Below are 12589 nucleotides of genomic sequence, written 5' to 3'. Positions count from 1 at the left end.
CTTTAATTTGCGAGTTTCAGTATTATACCATGGAGCTAACCGTCTTTGTTTTATTATTTTCTTTTTTAGAGGGGCTACAGAGTCGAGTGTCATTCGCAGCGAGCCTGCAGCACTATCAACAAGATGATCGATTTGGGAGGGACTGAAATTAGCATAGGAGTCCTCTGTTACTTTGTGATCTGATAATGAATTTAGAGCTGATGGAATCGCATCCTTAAATTTAGCTACAGCACTATCAGACAGACATCTTGTATAGAAATTGCCCAATGGCGTGTAGTTCAGCAATACAAACTCAAAAGTTATCAAACAGTGGTCAGATAAAGAGGGATTCTGTGGGAACACTATTAAATGTTCAATTTCAATATCATATACCAAAACAAGGTCGAGGGTGTGGTTAAAACAGTGTTCATGAACACTCTGAGAGAAGCCAATGGAATCTAACAGAGAGATAAACGCAGTACTAAAGCTGTCATTCTCAACGTCCACATGAATATTAAAATCCCCTACAATAATAACTTTGTCCGTTTTAAGGACTAAAGTTGACAAAAACTCAATTCAAAACTCAAAACAAATTCAGATAAGAATTCAGAGTACGGGCCAGGTGCTCGGTACACTATAACGAAAAGAATTGGTTGCAGTGATTTCGAACTTGGGTGCGAAAGACCAAGAACAAGGCTTTCAAATTAGTTATAATTTAGTTTAGGTTTAGAGCTGATTAGTAGGCTAGAGTCGAAGATAGCTGCAACTCCACCTCCACCTCGAGGAATGTGAGTATTAATATGACTGGGAGGGGTGGATTCATTTAGGCTAACATATTCTCCGTCACCCAGCCAGGTTTCAGTAAGACAAAATAAATCAATATCATAATCTGATATTAGTTCATTTACTAGTACACCTTTAGAAGAGAGAGATCTGATGTTTAAGAGACCACATTTAATTTTCCTATTAGTTTGCACTATTGCTCTTGTGGTTTTAATTTTTATGAGGTTTTTATGCACAGCTCCTCTTCTGTTTACCTTTTATTTAAATAATTTCGATGGTCGGGGGGCAGACACAGTCACTATAGGATTTTCACTAAGTAACTCCTGAAATGGAGGAGCAGAGAAGTGTGTTACACTGCGACTTACTATGTCCTAGCAGCCATTAGAAGAACTGCAGCTTAAGGCATTTCAGCTGTTTTAGCATGAACGTAAAGTAGATCCAAGAGATATTTGTCAATGTAACAAATCCAACTTATTGCCAATAGGTCAATAAAGGTCACTTAACATTACTTAATACTGCTTTAACCTTTAAATGACCATACCTTATCCACCATGATAAAAAAGAAATATTTGTCTTTCTAGGGACCCCCAGGAGACTTTGGCTCAGCAGGGATACAGGGACCAAAAGGGCCTCGTGGTTTAATGGTAAGATGATGATAAATGGTTGTTTGGTAACTCTGTGCAGTAGTTCAGTAATGCCAGTGCACTGAACTCTCACAAACTGCACACTTCCCGTGAAAAATAAGCAGTGCTCCATCAGATGCTCCATCATGTGTCCTCAGTCAGTAACATGCCTCTGCTTCCCAGGGTATGGAGGGAGCTTTGGGCCCCGTTGGCATCATTGGCCCCAGCGGTCATCCTGTATGTACCTCATATCTCATCCTATCTGCCAAGCTTTATGTGACTTCTCGCTGTTTTTTGGCAGTGATGGAGTGATCCTCTGTCTCCTTTCTCTCCATCAGGGACCCCAGGGTGACAAAGGAAGTCGGGGGGAGACGGTGCGTGGCGCTCTTTTGATGAATCCTTTTCCGTCTGTACTGTGAGCACAGAATAGGATACTTAGTATGGAGACAGCTCACCACTCAGCCTCCTTTGGCCCTCAGCACTTTTCATTTCCTATTGTGCTCCAGTGTTTGTTGTTACACTCCCAGTGACACTTAGCTGCTGTGAAATTCCTGTCAGGGTGATAAATATATGAGGTTTGTTGAGCATTCATACACAGGCATAATTCACAATTCACTCCTAAAACGGCAACATTCATGTAAGGATTTGCTGCGAAGAAAGAGTTCTGAGTGTAGGCACGCGAAGAAGCAAGAGGGCAATTCAACATCCAGTAGATAAAGACTGTCTATTGAAATGGTAGCACAAAGACTGCATTACACTGCACTTGATAGCATAATATCTGGTCTGCTCTCATACTCAATCTCTTATTGTGGGGTTGTCCACTTATGAAAATTGATTTCTTTTTTCTTTCATCTACACCAGGGGTTGCATGGACCAAGGGTAAGTAATTATTCACTTCTGTAACCTAATCATTATTCTTTGCACAGGCCAGTGGTGTGCTCAGTACTAGCAGAAATGAATGAACTACTTCTTCTTACATCTTCTATAAAGGCCAAACTCTAAATAATTTAGAGGCTAATGTGGTGATGCAACTTTTTTCAGGGCTCTCCTGGCCCTCGTGGACCACCTGGACCACCAGTAAGTTTTTCATTTTGTACATCTTGCATACCATAATTTTTTTTTAATTCAGTCTAGATTGAACATTAAAACAAAAAGATCCCCAATCACCAATTCACTCACTCCAGAAATGCGCATTGGAATTAGATACTTCAAGGCAAATGTCAAAATCAGTATTATCTGGAGTGTCATGAGTGTATGGATGAGTGTAAAATGTAGTGAGTGCAAAAGAAAAAGATACATAATAAGTCGAAAATCAAGAGCTGGTGTGTCCCAGGGGTGGTGCATGGTGCTGTGGGAAACAAAAGAGAGTTGGCAGCCATCTTAAATACATCTCAGCCAGGCTGAACAGGCGAGCCACATCTCCTGATGACCCTGGCCTTGGCTCCGCTAACAGACAGCCTGGAACTCTCAAACACCAAACAAGCATAACACAACAGACAACCACAGGGTCATCCCAACTCACTTTCCAGAAATGTGCATTGGAATTTGATACTTCTCAGATCAAGGAGACTGGTGCACACTCTTTATGCGTCAAAATATCTGTTCCTCTCGAAAAATGTCACTTGTTTCCAAATCTTTTTCTTTTTTTTTTTTGCATTTTAAGACTTTTCATGAAAAAAGTACCAGTATTCAGACAGATCACTCCACTAGTATCAAGATACTATGACTTGATCCAGAAGCTTGTCAAAAATAATTATTAGAATTAGCTGAGTGTTGATCCTGAAAATGGTCTCTGTGGATCTGCTGACACCTGAGGTTGTCACACTTAGTGTGTTTTCCTAATTCAGACCCCAAAGTTGCATAGAAAAGTAGATTGTGCTGTGGGTGCAGCATCTAGCCTGCTGGAAAATCATTTGCAGAAGACATCATTTGTGCATCTACACCCAAACTAAACTGTGAGCATATCAAGTGTGTTATTTAGAGACTAATGTAGCTTGCTTTATACGTGCTTGTTTTATTTTTTAGCCAGCAGCCCTTCTTTTCTGCATTCGACACACCTCATTTCCTCCTCGATTCCAGTTCAATTTTATTTATATAGTGAGTTCTTAACAGAAGTTATCTCATTGCGCTTTTCATATAGAGCAGGCCTAGCCTGTACCCACCAACAGTGGAGATTGGGATTTAAAGAAGTGCTTTTTGAACACAAATACACTAAGTGGCTGTTACTATCAACAAGAAAAATACGACAAAAGTGTTATAAAGGTTTCTCTCTTTGATTTTCAGGGTCTTCATAGTTCAGCCCTCTCACTTGTAAGTTGGTTTCTCTTTATTGTCAATTCATGGTTACATGTTATAGTACAAACAAGAAGTAAAAGTGACCATGGTTGTGGTTACCTTATTGCCTTTCTGTCTTCTTTGGTAGAGAAATGAGGCTCTTGGCGCCGCCTTTCAGGTCATCATCAATTCCCATGGCGCACTAAGGCCAGAGGTTAGTTTTGAAACTCTGCTCACTGCAAGGAATCGCTGTTGTTTGATTACTGGGGTCTTAATGGTTTGTAGGCTGTATAAACTTGAACAAGTTAGAGATCCAACTAAAGTCTGTCAAAAATGTTACCTGATCTAATAAAGGATAAAAAATGAATACAGACTACATTTTAGAAAAATCAACATTTATGTCCAAAGCAGAATTATCAAAGCATGGACCTGCCCATGTTGGACCAGAGTACAGAGATATTCAAGACCTTGCAGCATCTCAGCACTCTGATCCAGAGCCTTAAGAACCCGCTGGGAACCCGGGATAACCCTGCACGAATCTGCCGAGACCTTTACAACTGTGAACAGAGGATGCACGATGGTGAGGAGAAATTTAAACTCCCTTCGACATTTCGGTGCACATGTTCATTCTGTCCTTATTAATTAAGAACCATTTTTTTCCCTTATCTGCTACCCTTCAACAGGCACTTACTGGATCGACCCTAACCTCGGCTGTGCTGCTGACACTATTGAGGTGATGTGCAACTTCACCGGTGGAGGACAGACTTGCCTGAAACCGATCACAGTATCCAAGGTTCGGATCACTTCTGTATTTAGACATTTCCTTCAGCGAGAACAATCATCCAGTAAAATGTAAACTCATATCACTTAGATGCAGACAAGATCACTTTGGGAGCTCATTATGCAAAAACTGGATGAACAGCAAGTCCATGATTGCTTGTTTGCACGTGGAGAATGTTCTCTGTTCTTTCTCAAGACGTAGAGAAGCTTAGAGTCATGTTCTTTTTTGAGATAAATTAGGGTGCACAGCTCTTCATTTTCTGGCTCTATCCTATAAACTGTAGCTCTTTTCTTCTTGGATAATTCTCGCAATGAATCTTAAGGCTTCCCATTTGGTCTTGTTGGCCAAGTCATCATCAAAGGCACGCTCAGTTGGCAAGTAAACCTCTAGAATCTTAGACTCTTCATTCATTCCTTTGTGCTGACTTATACTTCAGCCATGAGGTACTGCAACAAAACATCAGAGCACACAGAAACACAAGTACATGTACTCAGTGCATTAACTGTAAAAGAATTACGGGGGACAGACAATCATAATTAAAATCATACTTAATGGTCATGGAATCATACTGGATTCCGTTATCAACTCCCAAATGAATTGTGATCAAGTAGAGCTGGACGATATTTTAATCACGATTAATTGAACATTTTACCTCAATTACGATTAATGAACATGAAAAATGCTTAACTATTAAAGATGGGATATTTTTTTCAATTTCCAAATGTCAAAAATCAATCTTCTAAATGTTAACTGAAAAAATACGGTTGATGCAAAGCAGTGCCAATCTGTGCACATACCAGTGACATGTTTCCACATGGCACATTGCCACTGCTAAATGAATGATGGCGGCCACACAATCATTAATGTCAATTCGCAACTAATGATTTATACTTGCACACTATGTGAGCATGGTAACACTCAATGCTTGGCTAGCTTTCTCTCCTCATTCTTCAAGAGATATCTAAGTGACAGGTGCTGTTGTAAGAGTAGCAAAACTAGGTATTTTAAGGGCAGTGCAATGTGTGTGCGTAGTGAGTGTGTGGGTGAGTGTGTACCAGAGCTGGGGACTCGAGTTAGACACTCGGACTCGAGTGCGACTTAAGTTGCACGCACAGTGACTTCAGACTCGACTCGGTCTCGAGGTGCTGGCTCGTGAACACTGTTTATTTTTTAGGACACGTCTGATGAGCTTGCCGTTGTTCCCTCCCTCCGTTACCTATAACCTGCCTATGTAACACGTAACATCTGCTGTGCGCGGCCGCACGTGAGAGAGGACAACAAACACCAGCAGCTGCTCCGCCATTCATCATAAACTTTGGCTTTAAAACTTCATACAAGACCCAAACAAAAGCGCTGAACGCAAATATTTGGTGAGTGAACATGTTTAGCTCAGCATTGGCCATCTAACGTTAGCTTGCTTCTTGCTTCAGCTACGACCTACGAGAGGTTTACTCCGACTGTCGTCATTATGAAAAGATGAATGAGAGTTTGTTTACTTGCCAAACTTGTGGTGGTCGATTATCGTAATGATTTACGTCCCGCTGGCTGCAATCACGTTAATTATTGCCGTTGGCTGGAAAGAGGTTACAGGTTTATTGTTGATCATGTAGCTTTATAGTTTTATTTAGTTATAGTCTAACATTGCACTGGTTTGAGAGTCTGCAGGGTGTGTTGACTTACAGTAGTTTATAAGCTGTCATTAACTGCATTGCACATTACATGGTTGTGCTCTGCAAATGAAAAAATGTTAACAGTATTCCTTATAGCTATGAAGTTTTATTAGCAACCTGGATTGAACGCAGCAGGTGATACAACATTCGCAATAACCACGAGAGACTTGAGACTTGACTTGGACTCTAGCTCAAAGACTTGTGAGCATCTCTTGTGTGTACAACATACAGTAGCATGTTTTTAAGGGGAAAGTAGGGGTAAACCAGGGCAAAAGTAACGCGGGACGAAAGTAACAAGGCGCTTTTCTCAGAGCCCTGACTGCATTTGCAGTCCAAGCTGTGACAGCACCTTCAGCACGAAACCCTTGATGGAGCTGCCAAATATCGCATGATGTCATCGTTTCCTGCGGCCGTCTTCGGAAAACTGTTTTCGAGCACTGCAAGTAAATTTCTGAAGAGCGACTCTTTCGAATTACAAGTTGTGTCTCTCGTTTCATGTGTCACAGTAATGATTAATCTACAGGTCATTTAGTGCTTTAACACACCCTGAAGTTTGCTGTCAGAGTTTTTCAGTATAAAAATAAATCGTGTTTAGATGTCAATGTAAATATGTAATGTTACTTTCGTCCTGCTACACCTGACCACAAGTGTTTCTTTTGTCCCGCTGCTAATGTGGTGACTTTCTCTGTGTGTTGCAGCATTTATTAAAACATGTTTATGTCATATTATACCAACAGAATATGCCAATAGCGTGGGTTCAGAAAGACAGAGGTCTGAATCAGCCAGATGTTTGAGAAGGCGTTTCTGGACATTTCTATTATAAACATTAGTTTCAGGTCAGCTGATAAAGTGGCATGGCATATGCCCTGCGCTTTGTTCAGATAATGTAGGAGGGCAGAGATAATTGGGGAGAAGACTAGACCATAGGTACAGATAACATTATTAAGTCTTCTCCTTGGACTAGGAGAGGAAGCTGTATGCTTATATTAAGAGAGCAGCTGACATCTATTTTGGCCTGTCTCCTAAGGAGGTCAGTGTAGTAGGTGTCAGTAAAAAGCACTCAAAATGCAGATCACTCATACTGTTCTTACTAAAACAAATTAAATTAATTTCAAAATGTTAAATTTGTATAGGCCTATTCTGTAAATAGCTTTTTAATTTTTATCTTAATTTTATTGTTTATTTTCATTTTTGCCTTATCTTTCTAAATTATGTTTAAAGCGAAATTATACAGAAGTCGTTCTACATTTGTACAAAGTACCACCTGATATTCATACACCACACCTGTGAGTTAGTGACCACAGCAAAAATATATCTCTGTCTGAAACATAATCTTTTCAAATCAGGTTTTTCTGAAAAACGGTACTTTCTCCCCCGCTCTCCCCTACATGAACACTCACAGTGGGGAAAGTATTAACAGGATTAAAAAAATTAACTAACTTACATGGGAAAATTATGCTGGTTAGAGGTTTTGAATTTCGGTTTTGATTGCTTTTCAATTAATCGTCCAGCGCTATGCTCAAGTTCTTCTATTACAGAGACTAATAAACCAACAGTTATGTCCAGCTCTTAATGTTTGCATCAGAAATGTTTGTGAAGAAACTGTCATTAAAATAGGCCTATTTTCTAAATTATAATTATTTGAGAAATACAAATTCTTCATCCACTCCAATGTATCAATCAAAAATACATTTGCTTTATAGTTGGAGATAGGAGTGGGTCGTATCCAGATGAACTTCGTCCACCTTTTGAGCACTGAGGCAGTGCAGCACATCACTATTCACTGCCTCAACACACCGGTGTGGGCAGCAGGACCCTCCTTGCAACCTTCATCCTGGGCTGTGAGCTTCAAGGCCTGGACGGGGGAGAAGATTCAAGCAGGCGACCTCCTGGAGCCGCTCATACCCAGAGACGACTGCTGGGTATGCACGGTTTCTATTTATTTTTTGCTGGCATAGGTTCACAGTAGAACTTCAAAGAAAGTTTATGCAAAACTCAACCCTTTGGTCCTAAACGTATTTTGGGAAAGATGATCTGAAGATCGACACCACCCTTGTGTCTGTGTGAGACAACTCCACAGGGCACCTGTGTTAAAACTATTGGTTTGCCAGACATAGAGACTTTGTGGAGCATGCAACGCACTGTAAAAACAGGCTAACTGTTCTTTAATGGCCTTCTTGTGCTACCTCCATACATCCCCCCCTTTTTTTTTTATGTTTGTTTATGCAGATAGTTTGTTTCACTTGTCCAGGTTTTGAAACATATGTTTCTAATACTTCTGCCTGCAACTCAATACATTGTAGATGACTGGAATTTAGTTTGACGAGCACACTGCAGCATCCTTGTTACCTTGTCTAATCCACAGACCTCAATGTCAACGTGTTTGGTAGAAAGTAGTTTCAAACAGAGAAGTCTGTTCAGAGTGACTGGGACATTGTTTGTGGAAAGACAAGTCACTGATGAATTTTTTAAATGTAAAACAAATCATATTCCATATTAGCCTCCATTGTATTCAAAACCAGCGCCAAACATCAAAACTGTCTGCATAGCTACTCCACAAGAGGTAAGTGAGAGAATGGACCCTTTGATTTTATTTTGTCTTTCACATCATGGGACATAATGTAACTTTTACTTTCAGATCAAAGATGGCCGCTGGCATCAGACCCACTTCATCTTCCAGTCCCAGGACCCGAACTTACTCCCCATAGTGGATGTGTACAACCTACATTCCACAGAACCTGGCGCCCACTATCACCTCGAGGTTGGACCCGTGTGTTTCTTATAGGGCCTTGTGGAGGGAGCCGGGAATACTCTACTAAAAGGTAGTGACTGCATGGTGGAGGGTGGACGGGGGAGACTAATGCTTCTGTGGTTTCCAGAACAAGAGACCCCCATTTTTTCTGGACAAAACATGCTTGGACTGCAGAAACAGGAGGGGGCACCAGAGAAAGGAGGCCCATTGAAAATGCAGAGACTTCTAGCACTAATCAGCCTATGGAAAACAATAATAATAAGCTTCTTTTTCAGAGACTTGTTTGTGTGATACAAGACCTGAAGGCCCCTTTTTGGAAGGAAGTAATATGAACGTCTCGTTCTGTCAAGTCTCGGACCATGTTGTATCATAGTTTCTTCACGGTCTGATACCTAATTTAGCAAAAACCTAAAACATTTTTTCAAAAGAGATCTGTACAGAAATATAGAATATGTTACATCTGCAATAATTCCTATTTTAATGTTTTATTATTTATACATGTATATGTACTGTATATTGTAACATAATGTGCAATAGTTATTGTTTCACAGCCTTTAGGCATATACAGTATCACCATCATATCACTCATTCAGGTATACAGCGTGCCACAGACACACAAGCATTCTGTCTCCAGGCAAGTCTCTGTGAGCCTCTAACTGTCCTGTGCTGAGAGACCCCGCGTTTATACAGATATCTTCACACAAACAACTGCTGTGTGGTACTTTCCATGTTAAAAATGGACCGAAGCTTTCCACAGTGTGAACCGAGAAAAGTGTGTCGAGATGCTACCTCGTACTGTACCTCTCATCTCACAGCCGTTACGTGATATGATCTGGGATGAAACAGAGGTGACACCTGGTGCTGCAACAGTTGACACTCGTGTTATAAACTCTTGTCAGCAAAGCAATGTCTGTTCTTATGAAAAAGGGAAGTAAACTATATATGCAGGCCAAATTCATTAAATTATATTTTCATGGTAGTATTTTAACGTTTTCAATATCTGACACTGAGTCTGACACTATAAATTAAGTTTTTTTTTCTAAATGTAAATGTCTATAATTATGCAACCTTTATTATCTACAGTGGATTCTATTTAATTTTTATTTAAATTCTGATTAGCTTTCAAGTTCAAAGCTGTCCTGTCCTGGTATAAGCTGTCCTGTCTTGTATTTTAGGACATTACAACCCCCGCGCTTTCTTCCCTGTTCATGGATTTGTCACTCAAGGTGCAGCAAGGTTGGTCTTGCCAATCTATAAACTCAGAGGATTTCTTACAATACACAACATTAAACTACCACGGTACATGAGCTTACAGTGTTTGGTCTGTACTGACATTTTATGCTGCGTAAATGAAGTCTAATGACTCAACAAGTAATTCAATAAAAGTCTGAAACCTTTGTTGCTTTCATGTTTTTTTTTTAAACTTCATAGCAAAGTCAGAGAAAAATGCATTTAAACTGCCTGCTTGTGGTGGCACATTTTAGCTTACTTCTAGTAATTCCACAACTGTCAGAGCCTGACAGCTACTACCACTGTAAACATGGAAAAAATTGTGTCCTTGAAGTAATGGCTTCTTTTTCTTCTTAACACCCCTCGATTAGTTTTAACTGCAGCCTTATTTGATATAAAACACAGGCAGACTTAGAGGTTCAAATCACTATATTAACAGACTGGAAATTTAATCTTAACATACATGATCTTATCTTGGGCACATGGCATGGCGGCCCCCATCAATGGGTAGGTTGACTCCCGTAATGAAGCTGGCGGCATCGGACGCCAGGAAGGCGATGCTGTGGGCCACTTCCTCCACCTCCCCTGGTCGACCGAGAGCATGGGTCTGCTTGCATTTTGCAAGAAACTGGTGGTGAAAATGATTGACAGAATGAGGATGTACATGTATTTACTTAAAAGATATTTTTTTGGGTATTGAGGCCTTTATTTAATGGTAGACAGAAACATTTAAGGGGGGGGTTGGTATGTGATGACTTACAGAACATGCCAGGCGAAAACTGAACAAAAAAGATGTATAAGGCTACTATAAATCACCAATACATGGTTCAAAGTGCTACTTAAATGCATTGCTGACTGGCATTTACACTATCTGACTGTCTTCTGTGCTATTAGATGCCAGGATATGAAAGACGGAAAAAGAGAGTCCACCAGTTGTGTACAGAACCTCCTCAGTTTTAGTGGCAACATACAGTACTGACATGCATTACCTCGGCATACTGGTCATCGTTTAGTCCTGCTCTCTTGTGGACATCAGTGATGATCACGCCAGGGCTGAAGAGATGCAGTCGGAGCAACGATACAAAATATGGTACATCACAAATAGTCATTTCCAACAGAAACAACTGATAGTAATTGTTTTAAATGAGACATTCATAGGGTCTGCATTAACTTATTGTGTGTATCCAAAATATGACTGAGATCAATTACTGAACACAATAAAAAGGTATTCATTTGTCATTAAAACACTTACCAGACAGAGTTCACTCTGACTTGCTTACATGCCAGTTCTGAAAAAGAAGAGTCCCGTTCTTCATATTGTGAACTTTTACACTGCTGATCATACAGCATAAAGACAAAAATGGCTCACTCACCAAGTGCTATGCAACGTGTGAACTGATCAATGGCAGACTTGGACATGCAATAAGCCAGCACGCCAGGGAACTACAGAGAGAAAACTGTGCATCACAACTCTTAAAAGACACAAAGACATGTAGTGGAAAATATGTGGCTAGCCGCTTAATACCCACTGATCTCTGTCCATTGACACTGGACACATTGACGATGGAGCCTTTGGACTTGATCAGGTGGGGCACACAGAGTTGAGTCAGGTGGTACACAGATCTGGAATATGAAACAAAGGTTATGGGACATGCCAACTGTAATTACTGGAAATATAACACTAAAAATCAAGTTGGGGAGTAAGTACTACTGGTCTTGTGTCTTCTCAAGGCTGTAAAGGACAATTACATCGAAACATCTGTGATGGGGTTCACCAGCACGATAACAGCAGTATCACACCTACAGCATTTACATTTAGATTGGCTGGCTGGTGAATAGTGCCATTGATCTTTTTTTCCCCCGGTGGATTTATGATAGCGTGGCCTGATGTCCTTTATAGTGACATCTGTGGGTGAGCACAACATCATTTTCACTTCTGAACTGGAATTCTCTATTAACGTTCACATGTGTTTGCGGCTCAAATGAATGTAACCGTGAATGCAATAGCCTCTCCTATGTGATTGGAAGAACTACACAACTACCAATTCCACTTCAACTGGACACCATGTCTTTGAAAATCAGTCTATATGACTGACTTGCAGTCTTGCCTCTACACATACATGCAGACATGTACAGTGAGTACGGAAAGTATTCAGACCCCTTTAAATTTTTCACTCTTTGTTTCATTGCAGCCATTTTCCAAAAATCAAAAAAGTTCATTTTATTTCTCAGTAATGTAAAATCAGCACCCCATCTTGACAGAAAAAAACAGAAATGTAGAAATTTTTGCAAATTTATTAAAAAAGAAAAACTGAAATATCACATGGTCATAAGTATTCAGACCCTTTGCCGTGACACTCATATTTAACTCAGGTGCTGTCTATTTCTTCTGATCATCCTTGAGATGGTTCTACACCTTCATTTGAGTCCAGCTGTGTTTGATTATACTGATTGGACTTGATTAGGAAAGCCACACACCTGTCTATATAAGACCTTA

The 12589-nt window shown here is 40.2% G+C and overlaps 2 protein-coding genes across 4 annotated transcripts in view; one reads left to right on the top strand and one right to left on the bottom strand.

The window, feature by feature from the left end:
- Window positions 1-12589, bottom strand: part of adcy8 (adenylate cyclase 8 (brain)) — a 114587-nt gene that overhangs the window by 59627 nt on the left and 42371 nt on the right. The gene's annotated exons all lie outside the window — the stretch shown is intronic.
- On the top strand, window positions 1226-10259 carry LOC123972222 (collagen alpha-1(XXVII) chain B-like). Of its 3 annotated transcripts, none has more exons than XM_046051552.1 (11): window positions 1226-1406; window positions 1569-1622; window positions 1724-1759; window positions 2247-2264; window positions 2427-2462; window positions 3669-3695; window positions 3808-3873; window positions 4071-4239; window positions 4343-4452; window positions 7814-8032; window positions 8749-10259. In XM_046051552.1, the coding sequence occupies exons 1-11, from the start codon at window positions 1404-1406 to the stop codon at window positions 8893-8895; spliced, it is 885 nt and encodes a 294-aa protein (XP_045907508.1). In that variant the 5' UTR covers window positions 1226-1403; the 3' UTR covers window positions 8896-10259. The 3 variants fall into 3 exon arrangements, with proteins under 3 accessions (XP_045907508.1, XP_045907507.1, XP_045907509.1); XM_046051551.1 differs by having other exon boundaries at window positions 1227-1406; window positions 4068-4239; XM_046051553.1 differs by lacking the exon at window positions 1226-1406 and having other exon boundaries at window positions 1551-1622; window positions 4068-4239.

The sequence above is a fragment of the Micropterus dolomieu genome, linkage group LG06 (assembly GCF_021292245.1).
Source record: "Micropterus dolomieu isolate WLL.071019.BEF.003 ecotype Adirondacks linkage group LG06, ASM2129224v1, whole genome shotgun sequence".
NCBI classification, from domain to species: Eukaryota; Metazoa; Chordata; class Actinopteri; order Centrarchiformes; family Centrarchidae; genus Micropterus; species Micropterus dolomieu.
Note: the sequence above shows the minus strand (reverse complement) of the source record. Positions and strands in the feature narration are given on the sequence as shown.